This window comes from Tamandua tetradactyla, chromosome 2, assembly GCF_023851605.1.
Source record: "Tamandua tetradactyla isolate mTamTet1 chromosome 2, mTamTet1.pri, whole genome shotgun sequence".
In the NCBI taxonomy this organism is placed as follows: Eukaryota; Metazoa; Chordata; class Mammalia; order Pilosa; family Myrmecophagidae; genus Tamandua; species Tamandua tetradactyla.
The window spans coordinates 202,916,412-202,932,785 of NC_135328.1; the positions used below are offsets into that span (position 1 = coordinate 202,916,412).

Genomic DNA, 16,374 nt, shown 5'->3' on the forward strand with positions numbered 1-16,374 from the left:
AATATGACAAGAAACAAACATTCCTAACATGATCATTCCGTTCTACATATATAATCAGTAATTCACAATATTATCACATAGTTGCATATTCATCATCATGATCAGTTCTTAGAACATTTCCATCAGTTCAGAAAAAAGAAGTAAAAAGGCAACAAAAAATTCGTACATACCACACACCTTATCCCTCCCCTCATTGATCACCAGCACCTCAGTCTGCTTATTTTAACATTTGTTCCCCCTGTTATTCACCTTCATTCCATATTTAACCTAACTTTTGAGATTTATATAAGAACTGTTTCTGTGTTCTTTCTCCATCTCTATAGAGTTTACATTTATTAGTGTTTGTTCCATGAATTAGCATTTTTATAGTTAATATTCTGTTTCTTAATATCTAGTGTTATATGTTCAAAGGGTCCTCTTAAGCATTTTCTCATGGTACCAGAGTCAGCTAATATGATTATTTTGAGTCTTTTTGAAAATCACCCTAAATTACTTAATATTACATAATTATAACAAAGTTGGAATTGGTATTTTGAGCCATCTGTGTTCCTGTGTAGGAGCAGTTGTTATTGATGAAACATAGTATGTGAATGAATAGTATTTTGGCCTTGTTTCACTTTTATCTTATTAATGTCCTTCCATTGTGTTACTTCCATCCTGAACTCTTTTGATACTACATTTATATTTTGTTTGATTTTTAGACAGTATAGAAGTGTGGTTCATCTTTCTTACTTTAACTCCTACAGCATGTGTATTTTTTCTAATAATTTAAAAATTTGTTTTCAGCATGAGGATTTTTATTTTTGACCTTAACCCCCTTAAAAAATGAACAAGGATGAAATTGCTCCTTTGTGACTATATAGTCCTTGAGGCAATTCCTGAAATACAGAAAGGTGTTTCCCAGTTTTCTTTATCATAGTTTTGTTTCTGAAACTTGTTAACAAAATCCTTAGAGAAAAGAATTACTTTATGTAATAGTTTTATATTCTTCAAGATTCCCAATATGTAATCTGGTACAAAATTGGTTGTATCTGTTTCATAATAATTACAGAAATAAAGATGTTTTAGCCTGTTAGATTGGTGCTCATTAATGACAGCTTGTTTTGTCTTTGCTTTATAAGGAAGGAGCTTGCTAGTACTATAAATACTGCTTCACTGGAAGTATTTGAACAATTCAATAGGATAAACTGTATTAAGTATCCAATTAAAAATAGTTGATATGCTTGTCCTAAAACACGTAGATTCTTTTGTATTGCATTACCTGTTTAGGAGAAAGAAGTATTTTTTTTATATATTACAGCAGATATGGTTGCAGAAAAATTCCTATATTGAGATCACCTGCCTAAGCTGCTTGGTAAAACAATTTGTTACAAAAAACCCCAGTATAAAGTTTTGGATTCCTCCCATAAAATTTGATTGCATAAGATTTGTCCTATACATGTTGCCAGTGAAAGTTTTGAATAGTGAGAAAAAAATAGGCTATTTTTAATGTATTGGGTTACTGCTAGATTTTATAAATAAGTTGGTTTTGATTGGTGTAATTTAGAATGTTAGGTTTTGTTTTCGTTTTGGTACAATTATTATTAAAGATTGTTTTAGCTCTTTATTGAGGAAATTGAAATTAGGGTCAGTGCCTGAGACTGTGGCAGTATTAAAAGTGAATTATTAGAGGACTTTGAGATTTCATCTTTGGATAAAATCTCCTGTAAAATAGCCATATAAATTAACACTCATTAACAGAAATTGTTGCTAAATTTTGTCCTGACATGAGAAATACACAATAATGACACATTTAATTTTTAAAAAAAATTTTCCTGTGGTGACATATATGGAGAACATAAAATTTCCTTTTAAAATCGTATTCGAGTGTATAGTTTGGTGGTGTTAATTGTAGTCACAATGTTATGATGCTGCCCTCATTGCCATCCATTACCAGAACTTTTCCGTTGCCCCAAATAAATTCTTTGTTCAGTAAGCATTAACTCACCATTCCACACACCTGCCCGTGGTAACTTGTAGTCTCCTTTATGTTTGTATGAATTTGTATATTCTAGTTACTCCATATAAGCGATGTCATACAATATTTATCCCTTTTTTGTCTGGTTTATTTCAGTCAACTTGATATCTTCTAGTTTCATCCATGTTGTAGCATGTGTTAAATCTTCATTCCTTTTTAGTGCTGAATAATATTCCACTTAACAGATATACTACATTTTATTTATCTGTTCATACGTTGATGGACATTTGAGTTCCTTCTACCTTTTGGCTATTGTGAATAATGCTGCCGTGGATATTTGTGCCTATGTTTTTATGTGGACATATGGTTTCATTTCTCTTGGATATGTACCTTGGAGTGGAATTGTTAGATCTTATATTATAAACATGGTTTTACAGATAATCTGTCCAAGTTCCTGCTTTCTGTTCTTTTGGGATTGCCAGGTCACATGGTAATTCTTTATTTAACTTTCTGAAGAACCTCCAAGCAGTTTTACACAGTGGCCGTACCAGCTTTATATTCCCACTGACAGTGCATGAGCGTTCTTGTTTTTCTGCATCCTCCCCAAAACTGGTTATTTTCAGGTTTTTTGTTTTTAATAGCCATACTAGTGGATGTGGCTAGGCATGACATTATGGTTAAAATACCTTTGTATTCTCCAGTTATCATTATAAAACTATTTTGGCATGCAAATTCTATTTTGTTTCCTTTTACATAAATGCAATATTGGTAGTTGTTAATGGCTGTGTAATTTGTTTGAAGAGTATACCACTGATGTGCTGTGTAGAAGTTAAACAGAAATGGCAGCTTGAGATCTAATTCTTTGATTTATTAACAGATGGGAGTGTTATAGAACCGTTGAATTTAACAGAGCTGAAAAGTATATATATAAATAAAAGGGAAGCTGATATATAGCAAATAGCAAAATTTAGGTAGGAGGTGGATAATAGAAGAACCGTAGTAGATACCAAGAGATTTTGTTGAATGGCATCATTATTGTTATTTTTCCTCCCCTTTCTAAGAGGGCTTCCTTTTTACTGTTGAAGTATTTGGTGGATAGATAGTATGCAGCTAAAACTTTTTCCAAGCTTTAATGATTATTGAGCAAAGAAAGAACATTATGATATTCACAGGTTCTCTTGGTTCTGGAGGAGGGAGTGGGATACCTGCACATGATTGAGTGCTTACTCTGAACAGCTGATATGGCCATTGACGTGTGGCTTTACTAAATTTGTTTTGTTTTGTTTTAGTTTTTTTTTTGGCTTTACTAATTTTTGAATAGTTTCTTTCTAGCCTTTTAAAATTCTTTTTAAGTCTTAAGTTAAACTGATCTTGAAATGAAGCCATCCCATTTCTCAGATAAACTAATATTGTTGATATATGGCTTGTTTGTTTATGGATCCAGTGGTTATAATATTAGGGACTTTATTGCCTACAGATTTGTTGGTGTTTCTTCTATAGTAAAACAAAGTATTCTTAAGGAAAAATCTATAAGTTGGATGTTTAATATTCAATGATACTTAGAGTACATTCTTGTGAAGCCTTTCTGTAAAGTAATTAATCATCCTTGAATTTCCTTTCTGGGAAATAGACATTTTTCACATTAGGTTTCCTTAATGAGACAAACCTGTCTGTTTCTAAAAGTATAGGCACAAGTGTTACATTAGTAGAATAATAATCTGACACTTAGCTTCCTCACCTGTGTGTCAGATATATTTTCATAGTGCCACTGAATATGCTCTTTCTTTGCTTTACATATAACTGAAATGAATAGGGAGAAAATAAGAATGGATAGTGAAAAGTATAATTAACCACCATTGCATTATGTTAATGAAAGCAATATAAAGCAGATCGTGCTCCCAAAAACAGTTTAAAGGCATCTGCATACCTTCAGATGGAAAAATATATAGCCAGACTAAGCCAGAGATCCTAGAATTTGAAAATTAATACTAATTATTTTTGTGTATTTCTTCCTTCAGGACATCTTTTGCCGGTAGCTTTCTTTTAGCACTGTTCCCTTTTAATGAGTGATCATTTATAGGGTTCATATACAGAATGGTATATGAACCAGCTGAAGCTGGTGAAAAGTGGTCATATTCTGTATATTTTAAAGGCATATCTGATCATTTGTTGGCAGTTTGGATAAGGGGGCAGGCATGAGAGAGAGAATACGGGGATGACTTAAAAGTTTTTTTCTTTTTAGCTTTTTATTGTTAAATATAACATATATACAAAGGAAAGAAAAAAAAGCAATGATTTCCAAAGTATACTTCAAGTAGTTATGGAACAGATTTCAGAGTTTGTTTTGGGTTACCATTCCGCTGTTTCAGATTTTTCCTTCTGTCTGCTGCAAAACACTAGAGACTAGAAGAAATATTTTTTCTTTTTTTGTGAAAAATAACGTATATACAAAAAAGCAATATATTTCAAAACACATTGCAACAATTATAGAACAGATTTCACAGTTTGGTATGAGTTACAATTCTAGAATTTTAGGTTTTACTTTGAGCTGCTCTAAGGTACTGGAGATTAAAAGAAATATCAGTATAACGATTCAGCAGTCATACTCATTTTTTAAATTCTACCTTCTAGGAGTATTTGGGCTGTGCCCATCCTAATTTTTTCATGTTGCAAGGTTCTGTCCATAATATGGAGCGGGGAATGGAACTAGTTTATGTTCTGAAGAGGCTGGCCCCTCTGCATTTCAGACTTATCTGGTCCAGGGGTTCACTGGAGGTTGTAGACTTTTAGAAAGTTACCCTAGTGCATGGAAACTTTGTAGAATCTTATGTAATGCCCTAGGATGTAAGTTTTTTGTTCGTTTGTTTTAATATTTTTATTGAGACATCGTCACATACATACATTCCATTCATGGTGTACAGTCAGTGGCTCACAGTATCATCACATAGTTGTGTATTCCATTGCCCTGATCATTTTTTAGAACATTTGCATCACTACAAAAAAAAAAGGAAAAAAGAAAAAACTCATACATAGCATGGTGTAAGGTTTTTAATATGAGCAACTATAAGAATGAATTGACATACTGAAATGAGGAAGACTGTGAAGAAGAGCAAATTACCAGGGTTAAAAAACTAGTTCAGTTCTAGACATGTTATTAGTTTGTTGTCTAATATCAACTATCAATGTGGAGCTGTTGAATAAGCAGTTCCTTATATGAGTTTGGAGTTCAGATGAGAGTTCTTCCTGGAAATTTTAAATGTGGGAGGCATCAGCATCTAGATGGTATTTAAGAACCACACATTTGAATGCATTCACCACCAAACTGTGTAGGTAGAGAAGAATTCTGAGATCTGAGCTCTGCAGCGGTTCAACATTTAGAACTTGGAGAGATGAAAAACTAGTAAAGGGGACTGAGAAGATCAGTGGAGATAAGAGAAAAACCAGAAGCGTGGAAGTCAAGTGAATCAAGTTTTCACAGAAGGAGGGAGGGAGTGGCAATTTATATCAAACTTGACTCTTGGATGTGGCAGTGGGGGCAGGGAGTTTTTAAAGAGTGGGAGGTTTCTTAAAAAGTTAAGCATAGAACTGCCATATAACCCAACAAGTTCTCTTTTTGAATTCTTATCCAAAAGAATGGAAAACAGGGACTCAGACAGATACTTACACACCAATGTTCATAGCTGCTTTATTCATAATAGCTAAAAGCTGGAAACAGCCCCAGTGACCAGCAATAGATGAATGGATCAACAAAATGTGGTATACATATGCAGTGGAATGTTATTCACGTTAAAAGAATGAAGTCCTCATAACATTCAACAGAAACAAAACAACAAATATTGCATGATTCCATTTATATGAGGTATGAGAGCTAGACATAGTCAGAGACAGAAAATAGATTAAAGGTTCAGGGACTGGGGCAGGGAGCAGGGATGAGAATTATTGTTTAATGAGTAGAGTTTTTCTGTTTGGAGTGATGGAAAAAATTGGTATACTTCCTTCTGAGAATAATGCCACTGAATTATAGATTTACAAATGATAAAATGACAAATTTTACATGCATATATTTCACACAATAAAATTTTAAAAAGAAAGGAAAGTGGGAGGAGAAGAATTTTTTGAATTAATTTTTAATTTTTTTAAAAATAAACAAACTCAAACATTCTTAACAAATGATCATTCCATTCTACATATATACTCAATAATTCACAATGTCATCACATGGTTGCATATTCATCATCATAATTTCTTAAAACATTTACATCAATTCAGAAAAAGAAATAAAAAGATAGCAGAAAAAAATTCATACACACCATACCCTTTACCCCTCCCTTTCATTGATCACTAGCATTTCAATCTACTAAATTTATTTTAACATTTGTTCCCCCTATTATTTATTTTTATTCTGTATGTTTTACTCATCTGTTGATAAGGTAGATAAAGGGAGCATTGGACTCAAGGTTTTCACAATCACACAGTCACATTGTGAAAACTATATCATACAATCATCTTCAAGAAACATGGCTACTGGAACACAGCTCTACATTTTCAGGCAGTTTCCTCCATCCTCTCCATTACACCTTGATTAACAAGGTGATATCTATTTAATGCGTAAGAATAACTCCAGGATAACCTATTGACTCTGTTTGGAGGCTCTCAGCCATTGACACTGTATTTTGTCTCATTTTGTTCACTCTTCCCCCTTTTGTTCGAGAAGTTTTTCTCATTCCCTTGATGCTGAGTCCCAGCTCATTCTAGGATTTCTGTCCCACATTGCCAGGAAGGTCCACACCCCTGGAAGTCATGTCCCACGTAGACAGGGGGAGGGCGGTGAGTTTGCTTGTTGTGTTGGCTGGAGAGAAAGGCCACATCTGAGCAACGAAAGAGGTTCTCTTGGGGATGACTTGAGCCTAATTTTAAGTAGGCTTGACCAGTCCTTTGTGGGGTCAAGCTTCACATGAACAAACCCCAAGATTGGGGACTCAACCTGTTGCTTTGGTTGGGAGGAGAGGAATTTGAGACAGAAATATAAACAGTTCTTTTGAAGAATTTTGCTACAAAAGGTAGCAGAGGAATGGACCATGGCTGTAAGGGGTGGAAGGGTCAGAGTATATTTTTGCTTTAACTTAAATTTCAGGAGAGAAATTTTTGCCTATTGATGGAAACGATCCAATACAAAGGGGAAAATTGATGATATAGGAGAGTTGCTCCTGTGGTTGAGAGAAGAAATGGGAGCCTAGTGTACAAGTTAATATTATGAGGTAGATGTCATTCATACATTTATTTAAAGAGGAGCAGTGTTTATATCCCAGGCTCTGTGTTCAGTGCTGGGAATAAAGTGGAGAACTTGACATGGACATTCTCTTGCCTGGAAATTGAACCCTCTTACTGTTTTATTCCCAGATGAGGATATTGAAACTCATTTATTAAGAAACTTGCTCAGGATAACCAAAAAGTAGATTTGAATCTAATTTACCTTGAGATTTGCTGTTTCTTGCCCCCATCTTCTTAGCTGTCACTCTGTGCCAAGTTACCATTATGTCCCATTAACCTGACTGGTCTACCCATTTCTCCCAAACACTCCATTCTCCACCCAGCTGTCAGAATTTCCGTTTTAGAACATAAGTCACACTTAGTCACTCTGTTCAAAATCTTTTGGCTTCCCATGTTTGCAGTAAAAATCGAACTACTAACCATGGCCTGCTTTAATATTACTCCTATCTTTTTTCTTACCACCATCAAGTCACTGGCCTTTTTGCTGACCCTCAGGTATGTTAAGTGTTGAATTCCCATCTCATGGTCTTTTGTATTTGTTCCCTTGGCTTGGAAAGTTCTTTCCTCAGATTTTTACTTCATTTTCTTGCTCTTAGATCTCAGTTCAAATTTACCTCCTTAAGGAGGCTCTGCTAGTTAAAATGCCCATATCAGAATAATGTTAAGAGTGGTTATCAGTGCATGGAAAAACTGGATAATTCTCATTTTATTCTTTTTAAATAGTTATATTTTGTAATTATTCTACAATGGAGACATAATACTTTTGTAACAAATAATTTTTTATTTTTTCAAAAGTCAGAATGACTAAAACCCGCTCCTCATCCAAGCCCCTCTGATTTTCACCATTTGTCTTTGGGAGAGCATAATTTCTGTTCTGTAGCCCTTCTCCCCTCGAGACTGAGGAAATAATATTCCCATAAACATAATTTCAGATGTATTTCCCTCCTTTTCACCTGTCCATATCCAGTTCATCTTTTTTTTTTTTTCTCAGAGAAATAATTTATTACTGGGTGCGTAGTAGGAGAGCAGATGGCCTATCAGTCCAGAATCTGTCTCCCCCGCACTACAGTAATTCTGATAGTTTCATGAGAGAAAAGGATGGACAGCATTTAGGATAATGAGCACAGTGGCCCCAGATAATATACAAATTAATCTTTTAACTATCAGCTTAAAGTCAGGTCACTGCATCTTGCCTAGCCTATACAGACACTGTCTCCCTCCCTTGTACAAACTTTCATGAGACTTGTAATCACAAATACTTTGGGCTTATGTGCCATACATTTTCCTAGGTTCTGGAGATACAGTGAAAGACAAAAATCAAGAAAAACAGTATATGATTTCAGGAGCTGTTAAATGCTAAGAAGAAAAACAAAAGGAGAAAAAGGAAACTAGAATACAGGTTATCAGGGGCCAGGTGAGGGATAGAGAATGGGAAGTTAAAGTTTAATTGCTGTAGAATTTCTGTTTGGGGTAATAGAAAAGTTTTGGTAATAGATGATGGCGATGGTAGCGTAACATTATGAATGTAATTAACAGTACTGAATTACATCTCTGAATGTGGTTAAAAGGGACAAAAAAAAAATAAAAACAATTTTAAAACTGTCCCTGTAATGGCTTTCAGAAATATATCTTGTATTTGTTTACTATTAAGGTAGCATTTACTGCAGTTATCAGTAAAAGTAACTTTAAAAAAAAACAAAACTAGGCAATGGTTGTCAGTGAATGTCCCACTGCAGAAGAGTTGTCTGTCAGGCATGTAAAGCACTTACATAAAGTACTGAAGAGATTTCCAGGTAAATCCCTTCTGTTTGCTTAAATTCACATGTAGATTATCTAGTACTGTAAGTTAAATAAATTATTTATGTTGGGAAATTTATTTTTAAAAACAAAAATTTAGTAGATATATTTTTCTAGGCAGAAAAGTTGAAATTATTTCTAATTTCTTAGACAATGGGATTTTCAAGTAATATTGTGTTACCATTTTTCAAATGATAGCTTTTGTTCCTTCATTTTATAATTTCATTCACATCAACCCTTTTTTATATATAAAAATGTAATTCATTTGATCTTTATCTTCATTCTTTTTTCAATTTATATACATTTTCAATTTTATTGGGATATATTTACACATTACATAAACCATCCAATATATACACTTACTGGCTCAGAGTATCATCACATAGTTGTGTATAGATCCCCATGATCAATTTTAGAAACATTTTCATTACTCCAGAACAGAAATAAGGGTAAAAAACCCAATCCTCACATTCCCCTTATCCTCCCAGTAATGTTGACTTATCGTTTTGGTGTAGTAAATTTGTTACTGTTGATGAAAGAATATTGAAATATTATTATTAACTATAGCCCATAGTTTGCAATAGCTGCTTTTTTCCGTATATCCCTTAGTAGATATTTTTTAAAGTGAGGGAATAATTTCAGATTTTTGAAGTAAAAGAAAACATGCTTGAACAAAAAAAAGATTTGGTTATTAGAAATATTTGGATATACCTTAATAGAGTTAGAGAAAGTAATCAATTTTAGGGAGTTAAAAAGAACATAGATGCTAAGTGATTTTCTGAGTGAGAGTTCCTTAGAAAGATGCTTCTATAAGAGGTATCATAAGCCTTAGATGTTTTGTCTTAGAGTTTCCATGGTACTAAGTATATATAATAGATGTATTAAAAATAATAGCTTTATGAGTGAAATAGAACAGATAAGAGACCATGTGTCCAAAAATCTAAGTAAAAGGAAAGATATGTAATAAACTAAATGAGGGTGTGTTTTGTTTTTTGTTTGTACTTTATTTTGTTATTGGAAATGTTGGGCGTATTTGAAGTCAGGAAGTAGGCCATTGGGAATGGAAGGATGTATTGAACAAAAGGGAAGAGTTGAAGGAATAAAGGTTAACAGTTACTTGTACACAGAAGAGGTAAGAAGAATCAGCTTGTTAAGGTTAAAGAGTTAACCTTGGAAAGGAGGTAAATCTCTCTCTGAGATAAGGAAAGAAGGCGTGGTGGATATTGAGGAAACTTTTTGAGGCTGAGAAGAAAGAATTTGAAGAAACCAGTGACCCTTACTTTCTCAGATGATCACCTTAGAATGAGATTTTGTGAATGAGGATTGGGGAATTTAAACAAATAGAGAATTGCAATAGTTATTGTGTGAGAATCAGGTTAGGGGTTCTTTAGGTAAAACTTAAAGTTATGGCAGCAGTAAAGTTAAATCTGATAATCTTGGAAAGGATTGGCTCAAGATAGCACAGCTGTTGTAGAGGTTAATATCCAGTAATAATATTGGCATCTTTGGGGTTGATATTACTTCATTAGTTACCTATGTTTCAAGTTATATTTTCAGAATGTGCGGTATTGATGAAAGGGAATTTCACTAGAAAATTCATCTGTCAAGTAAATACCAATTCACTCTTTAAGACTGTGTATGGATTCCAAATTTTTTTTTTTTTTTTTTTACATGGGCAGGCACTGGGAATCGAACCCAGGTCCTCTGGCATGGCAGGCAAGCGTTCTTGCCGCTGAACCACCGTGGCCCACCCCCAAATGTTTTAATATAAAAGGTTGTTTTTAATGTTGCCATCATTGTGCAAGATCAAAGAAAATTGTAGTCTGATAATAGATTTTCTTGAAGTTTTCTGATTAATTGTAATTTATCACTATTGTATGTTATAATTTATCCTACTTAGAATTTTGTAATAGAGCACAAATTTTCAAATGGTGAAAAAAATTTTTTTCATACCTTAAAGTATATTATCCAAACAAAAAATATATTATCCTAATAAAAAAAGTAATATCCTGGTTGTGGATGTAATTTACACCACTGAATTCCATTCTTTTTAACATTTTTTATTTTATTTTTTTAAATACAAAAAAATCAAATAACACATTCCTATTTTGATCATTCTGTTCTACATATATAATCAATGTATTGCATTCTTGAAATGGTTAAAATGGGAAATTTTGAGTTGTATAGTTATTATGGCAATAAAATGTTTAAAAACATATAATATCCTCAAAGGGAGGAATAAGTTGGCACATCAGAATTTCTGAAAAATATTGAGGCTGCTGATTAAGTAGTAAAGGTTTTAGAGTTGGGAAAACTTGGGAGAAGGCTGTGTCAACTTTTTCATTTAATAATTTTTTTTTTGTTTGAAAAATACAGACCATATTTTCATGAAGAGACATGTCCTTTATTCTGTTTTTATGAGAAAAAGGCATATAAAACTTCAGACTTAGAGTCATTAGGTACAAATTTTACACACTAACCAGTTTCCATTTTTAATATAAAATAGTGTTCTATGTTTTTGACCACAAAGTCATTACAGTAAAAATTAGTGTTAGCACCTTCCAAATAACTGTGTAAAACTCAGCTAATCAAATTGTCCCCTTTTCCATGGTAACTTAATTATCTTTCTACCCCTTTTCTGTCTTCCTTACCCCATTAAAAAAAGGAGTGAGAGGTTAGTTAGGCTATAGGCTCTAAAATTATAAAGTCTTATGTTAAATTTCTAATGAATTTTATTTCAGGTCTTTGTAGGTAAGATACCAAGAGATTTATATGAGGATGAGTTGGTGCCCCTTTTTGAGAAGGCTGGTCCCATTTGGGATCTACGTCTTATGATGGATCCACTGTCTGGTCAGAACAGAGGGTATGCATTTATCACATTCTGTGGAAAGGAAGCTGCACAGGAAGCTGTTAAACTGGTATGTGATAAACATATCTACTCTCTAGTAAGTCATCTGAGGAAGTAAATCTCAATTAAAAAATGATTGCAGTTAATTATGTTTCATTTTCTTTAGTTTTTGTTCTGAATATCTTTATATTGCCTGAGTTATATTTGATTTTTGAATTATTGAAGTAAAAGCAATAAAAATATCCAAGAAATACGTATTACATAGAAAGTATTTTATAATTCTAAGATGTTATTCATTGATTAGTACCAAAAATTTCATTAGACATTGGCTACTGTAGTTCTATCTTTGGTTTTAGACAGAAAGGATGTCAATTCCTGTTTTAAACTTCAGAGTAGAATTCTTACATAAGAGTATGAAGGCTGGGGTGGGTTCTGGGAAACATGAAAGTGGGTGTCAGTGACTTTCAGAACACAATTCATTCCTTCTTTTATTTTTATCTTAACCTAATCATATAATTTATTTATTTTCTAAGTGTATTTTTGTTCTTAGTTCCATTTTGTTTTGTTTCCAGTCTCTTGATTCCTCATTCTTTCACTTTTCTCTCTTTCTATTATTTTGTAGCCGATCAACTAATAGTAACTTCCTTCCTATAGGAACTTTTGCCCTTTGTGCTCATTTTAGAGTCATAATAACAAAGTTCTGCAAATTAAGTTTATCTTCTCTCCTACTATATTAAGATATACTAGCTCAGGAATTTGAAATAACAGTGTCTTTGTTTTTTGGCACTCTTTTGCCAGAAATGTAAGGGGCTCTCACAGTCGTAATTCAAGTCTTAGAACAGGTAGATGGGAACTCTGTATCGCTGAACCTGTTTCACTTAAGCTTCTAGGTTTTATTAGTGGCTTCTGAATTAGTTCTTCTCCTAGCTTTACTCACATTCTAGTTTTCATTAGGGATTTTTCCTTCCAGTTTATTTATTTAATATTGAAAAGTTTTTAAAGCTTTATTTCCTCTTTGACAGTATGCAGTTTTTGTTTGTTTGAGACACTTCTTTAGGTAATATTGAAACTTAAGCTAAATTTTATCAGGGAAACATCACTGTAGTAATTTTTAAAAACTTCTAGTTGTAGGACAGTTAGGTTTATAGAATGAATGCATGACAGTACAGAGTTCCCATCTACTTTACCACCCCCAGTTTTGTTCCTGTCAATTCATATAATTTTGAGAGTGTTGTATTTGACATGCAGTTTAAAACTTTATATATATTTGAGTTCTGTTCTTTGTGTAGAATGTAAAATTCCAGTTTGTTTTGCATTGGTTAAATACTCGTTACTTTTCATATGTTGTTATTTTGCCTTTGGCTTATTTATATCATTTTATCCCAAAAACCCTTGAATGGTCAGTCTTGAGTACTTTTTCTGAAATTCTCTGGAAATAAATTTTAAGACAGATAAAATTGAAATAATGAAGTGTGATGTTTTTAAAAATATGAATCAAATAACAGTAGTTTATATATGGAGGAGCAGTGAAAGTAAGCAAAACCAGACTAAAATGAGAGACCATATAATGAAATTAAAACATAATGTGTGTTTGTATTATGGCAGTCGTGAGGAAATTCAGCACAGCGAGTCCATGAAGCAGGGACAGTTTGGCCTTAAATTGTTGAATTTTTAGATTAAGATCAGTTGTCCTGAGTTTGGGGTGGTTGTGGGGTGTCTTTCGTCCTTTTCTTCCTTACAGTGTGACAGCTATGAAATTCGTCCTGGTAAACACCTTGGAGTGTGCATTTCTGTGGCAAATAACAGGCTTTTTGTTGGATCAATTCCGAAGAATAAGACTAAAGAAAACATTCTGGAAGAATTCAGTAAAGTCACAGGTAAAACAAAAATAAATTTACAAATTAATTTTGGGCAATTTCTCATACTATATCTAAGTGTAAAAAAGGGGGGCGGGTAAGGGTATATTAGTCTCAGAATTCAAATTTTGTGTAAATTGCCTCCCTACTGCATTTTATTGGTTTGGACTAAGCAAATTTCCGTACATCCTCAATTTCCTGAAATGTCCCCTTCTTTGCTTTATTTTACCAAAGGTTTTCCCAGAGCCATTACTCTGTAGCCCTCAAGTGAAGGCTTTTTTTTCCCCCTTTATATTCAGTGTACTTTAGGGCCAAGGAAATGAGAGTTTCTTTTCTTTTTCCTTCCTTTGGCTTGTCTAGACCAGATTTTTCAAACTTTTCAATTCTCAATTCCTGGACTTGATTGAGAAGTACATTTTATATCACAACCCACTATACATTCGTATATAATTGAAATGAAGTTTTATTGCACTTATTGTAGTTGATTTATTCTTCATTTCATTTTTTTTAATGCTGATTGAGGTCCACTGATGCTTCCTGCGGTTGAAAAACTCTATTTTGTCCATGATTGCCAATCATAAAAACCACTATTCCTTTATATACTACCCTCTCCCATTCCTTGAAATTGTCATCTATTGCTCTTCTGGTTTCACTCTCTCGTTATAAGGTTGCTCTGGTTCAGTCTTCCTTATTCTTAAGAAGAAGTCTTGATTTATCCTTAGTGTCTTTAACATCTATGTATTTTATATCTAATACCCTAGATTTGTCATTCCGTAAACCTCTCATCTCCAGTCCTTTACTTCAGCTACCCCCACGTCCAGAGCACATTCTGGATTTTATCACCAGAAATTCTGCCCACTCTGAAATCTCAACTTTATGCATCCCACTTTGTAATCACTGCTACTCCCCACTATAATTGTTTTTGTCATATACACTTTCTGGCGCAGTTCTTTGACCTTGTCATTTTTATGTCTTCATGTTCATCCATTTATTCCTTCAGCATAAATGTCAAGTGTCTGTTAAGTGTTAGATGTTGGGATACGTTGGTGAATAAAAGCCATTTTCTCTGCCCTCATAGAGCCTACATTCTAGGAAAGAAGAGGAGACAAAAAAAATTAAATATTTGCACATTATGATTTATACTGTGAAGGGGGAATATGGGATAAAAATCAGCTAGAGAATAGCTACCATCCCTGCTATTATGGGGGTCAAGAATGGCTTTTCTGAGAAGGTGACTTTTAAAGCAAGACCTGAATATAGAGGAGGATGTAGACATAAAAAGAGCAAAGCGAAGTGCATTCCAAATGGGAGCAACACATGCCAAGTCTCTGAGGCAGGAAAGAACTCAGTGAATTAAAGTAACAAAAAAGGCCAGTATTGTTAAAAGTTGAGAATTAGGTAATAAAGTTTGTTCTAAAAGTAGATAGGGCTTTTGTAGACATGTAAGAAGTTTGGATTTTAAATATAACGAGAAGGTATTCAAAGGTCTGAAGCAGGGAGTAACATCTGATTCGTGTTCACAGAATATTACTTCTTTTGCTACGTGGATACTGGCTTGGAGAACGGCCAAAGGTAGAATCTGAAAAAATAATTGAGCATGTCAGAGTAGTTCAGATAGAAGATTGGACTATGGTGATGGCAGTGGAATATGGAAAGTGGGTGGGTTTGGAATTAGATAGGGGAAATGAAATAAAGGAGGAAATCAAGAATTACTCCTCATGTTCTGGCTTGAGACCTGGGTCATGGTACTATTTTTTAGATAGATTAGATAAGGAAGTTTTGGGAAGACAAATTTTGTGAGTGGAGGTGCAGTTTGGGCATGTTAAATTTGAAATGTTAAAGACATTAAGCAAGTAGACACACCTGGATCTCAGAAAAGTCTGCAACAAATAAAATTTAAGCATTCATAAGGCTGCAGATAGTATTTAAAAGTAGAGGCTAGGATGAACAAATATGGAGAAAAGAGGGAATAGGACTGACATCAGAGGGGCTAAAATATTTAGCAATCACTTTAATCCTTGGTAAAAAAGAGTAACTTTTAAGTTATATCCAAGGAAGATTTTGTATATGATTAGTTGTTGTTGAATCATAGCTCCCTTAGATTCATATCAGTAATTTGGTCTTTAGTTTGTCTTAGTTTCCTAGGGCTGCTGTAACAAAGTACCACAAACTAGGTGTCTTTAAACAACAGAAATTCTCTCACAGTTCTGGAGCCTGGAAGTCCGAAGACAAGTTGACAGCAGGGCTATGCTTCCTCCAAAGTTTGTAGGGAAGAATTCGCTTCATGCCAGTCTCTTGGTTTCTGGGAGTAGCTTGCTGATACTCAGTGGCATTCTCTGCCTCAGTTGTTGTATTCTCCCCTCTGTCTGTCTCTATCCAGATACTGCCCTTTTTATAAAGGACACCAGTCATTCTGGATTAGGGCCCACCTTAATCCACTTGGGCCTCATCTGAATTGATCCCATTGTCAAAGACCCTATTTCCAGATAAGTTCATAGTCACAGGATCAGGGATTAGGGCTTGACCATTTCTTTTTGTGGGACACAATTCAACCTATAACAAAGTTTCTTGAGAGTATTTTCATAAATTTTAAGATCTTGTTACAATTATATCAGGCACTCTAAAACATGGTAGAACATTGTCAG

The 16,374-nt window shown here is 33.8% G+C and overlaps 1 protein-coding gene across 4 annotated transcripts in view; it reads left to right on the forward strand.

The window, feature by feature from the left end:
- The window catches only part of HNRNPR (heterogeneous nuclear ribonucleoprotein R), a 39,617-nt gene that overhangs the window by 12,193 nt on the left and 11,050 nt on the right, over positions 1-16,374 (forward strand). For 3 of the 4 annotated variants that reach the window (XM_077150896.1, XM_077150894.1, XM_077150893.1), the window contains 2 exons: positions 11,767-11,943; positions 13,615-13,749. In XM_077150896.1, the coding sequence (XP_077007011.1) occupies positions 11,767-11,943; positions 13,615-13,749 (312 nt within the window). Of the gene's footprint in view, positions 1-11,766; positions 11,944-13,614; positions 13,751-16,374 lie in introns of all 4 variants that reach the window. The other variant, XM_077150895.1, reaches the window with a different exon arrangement.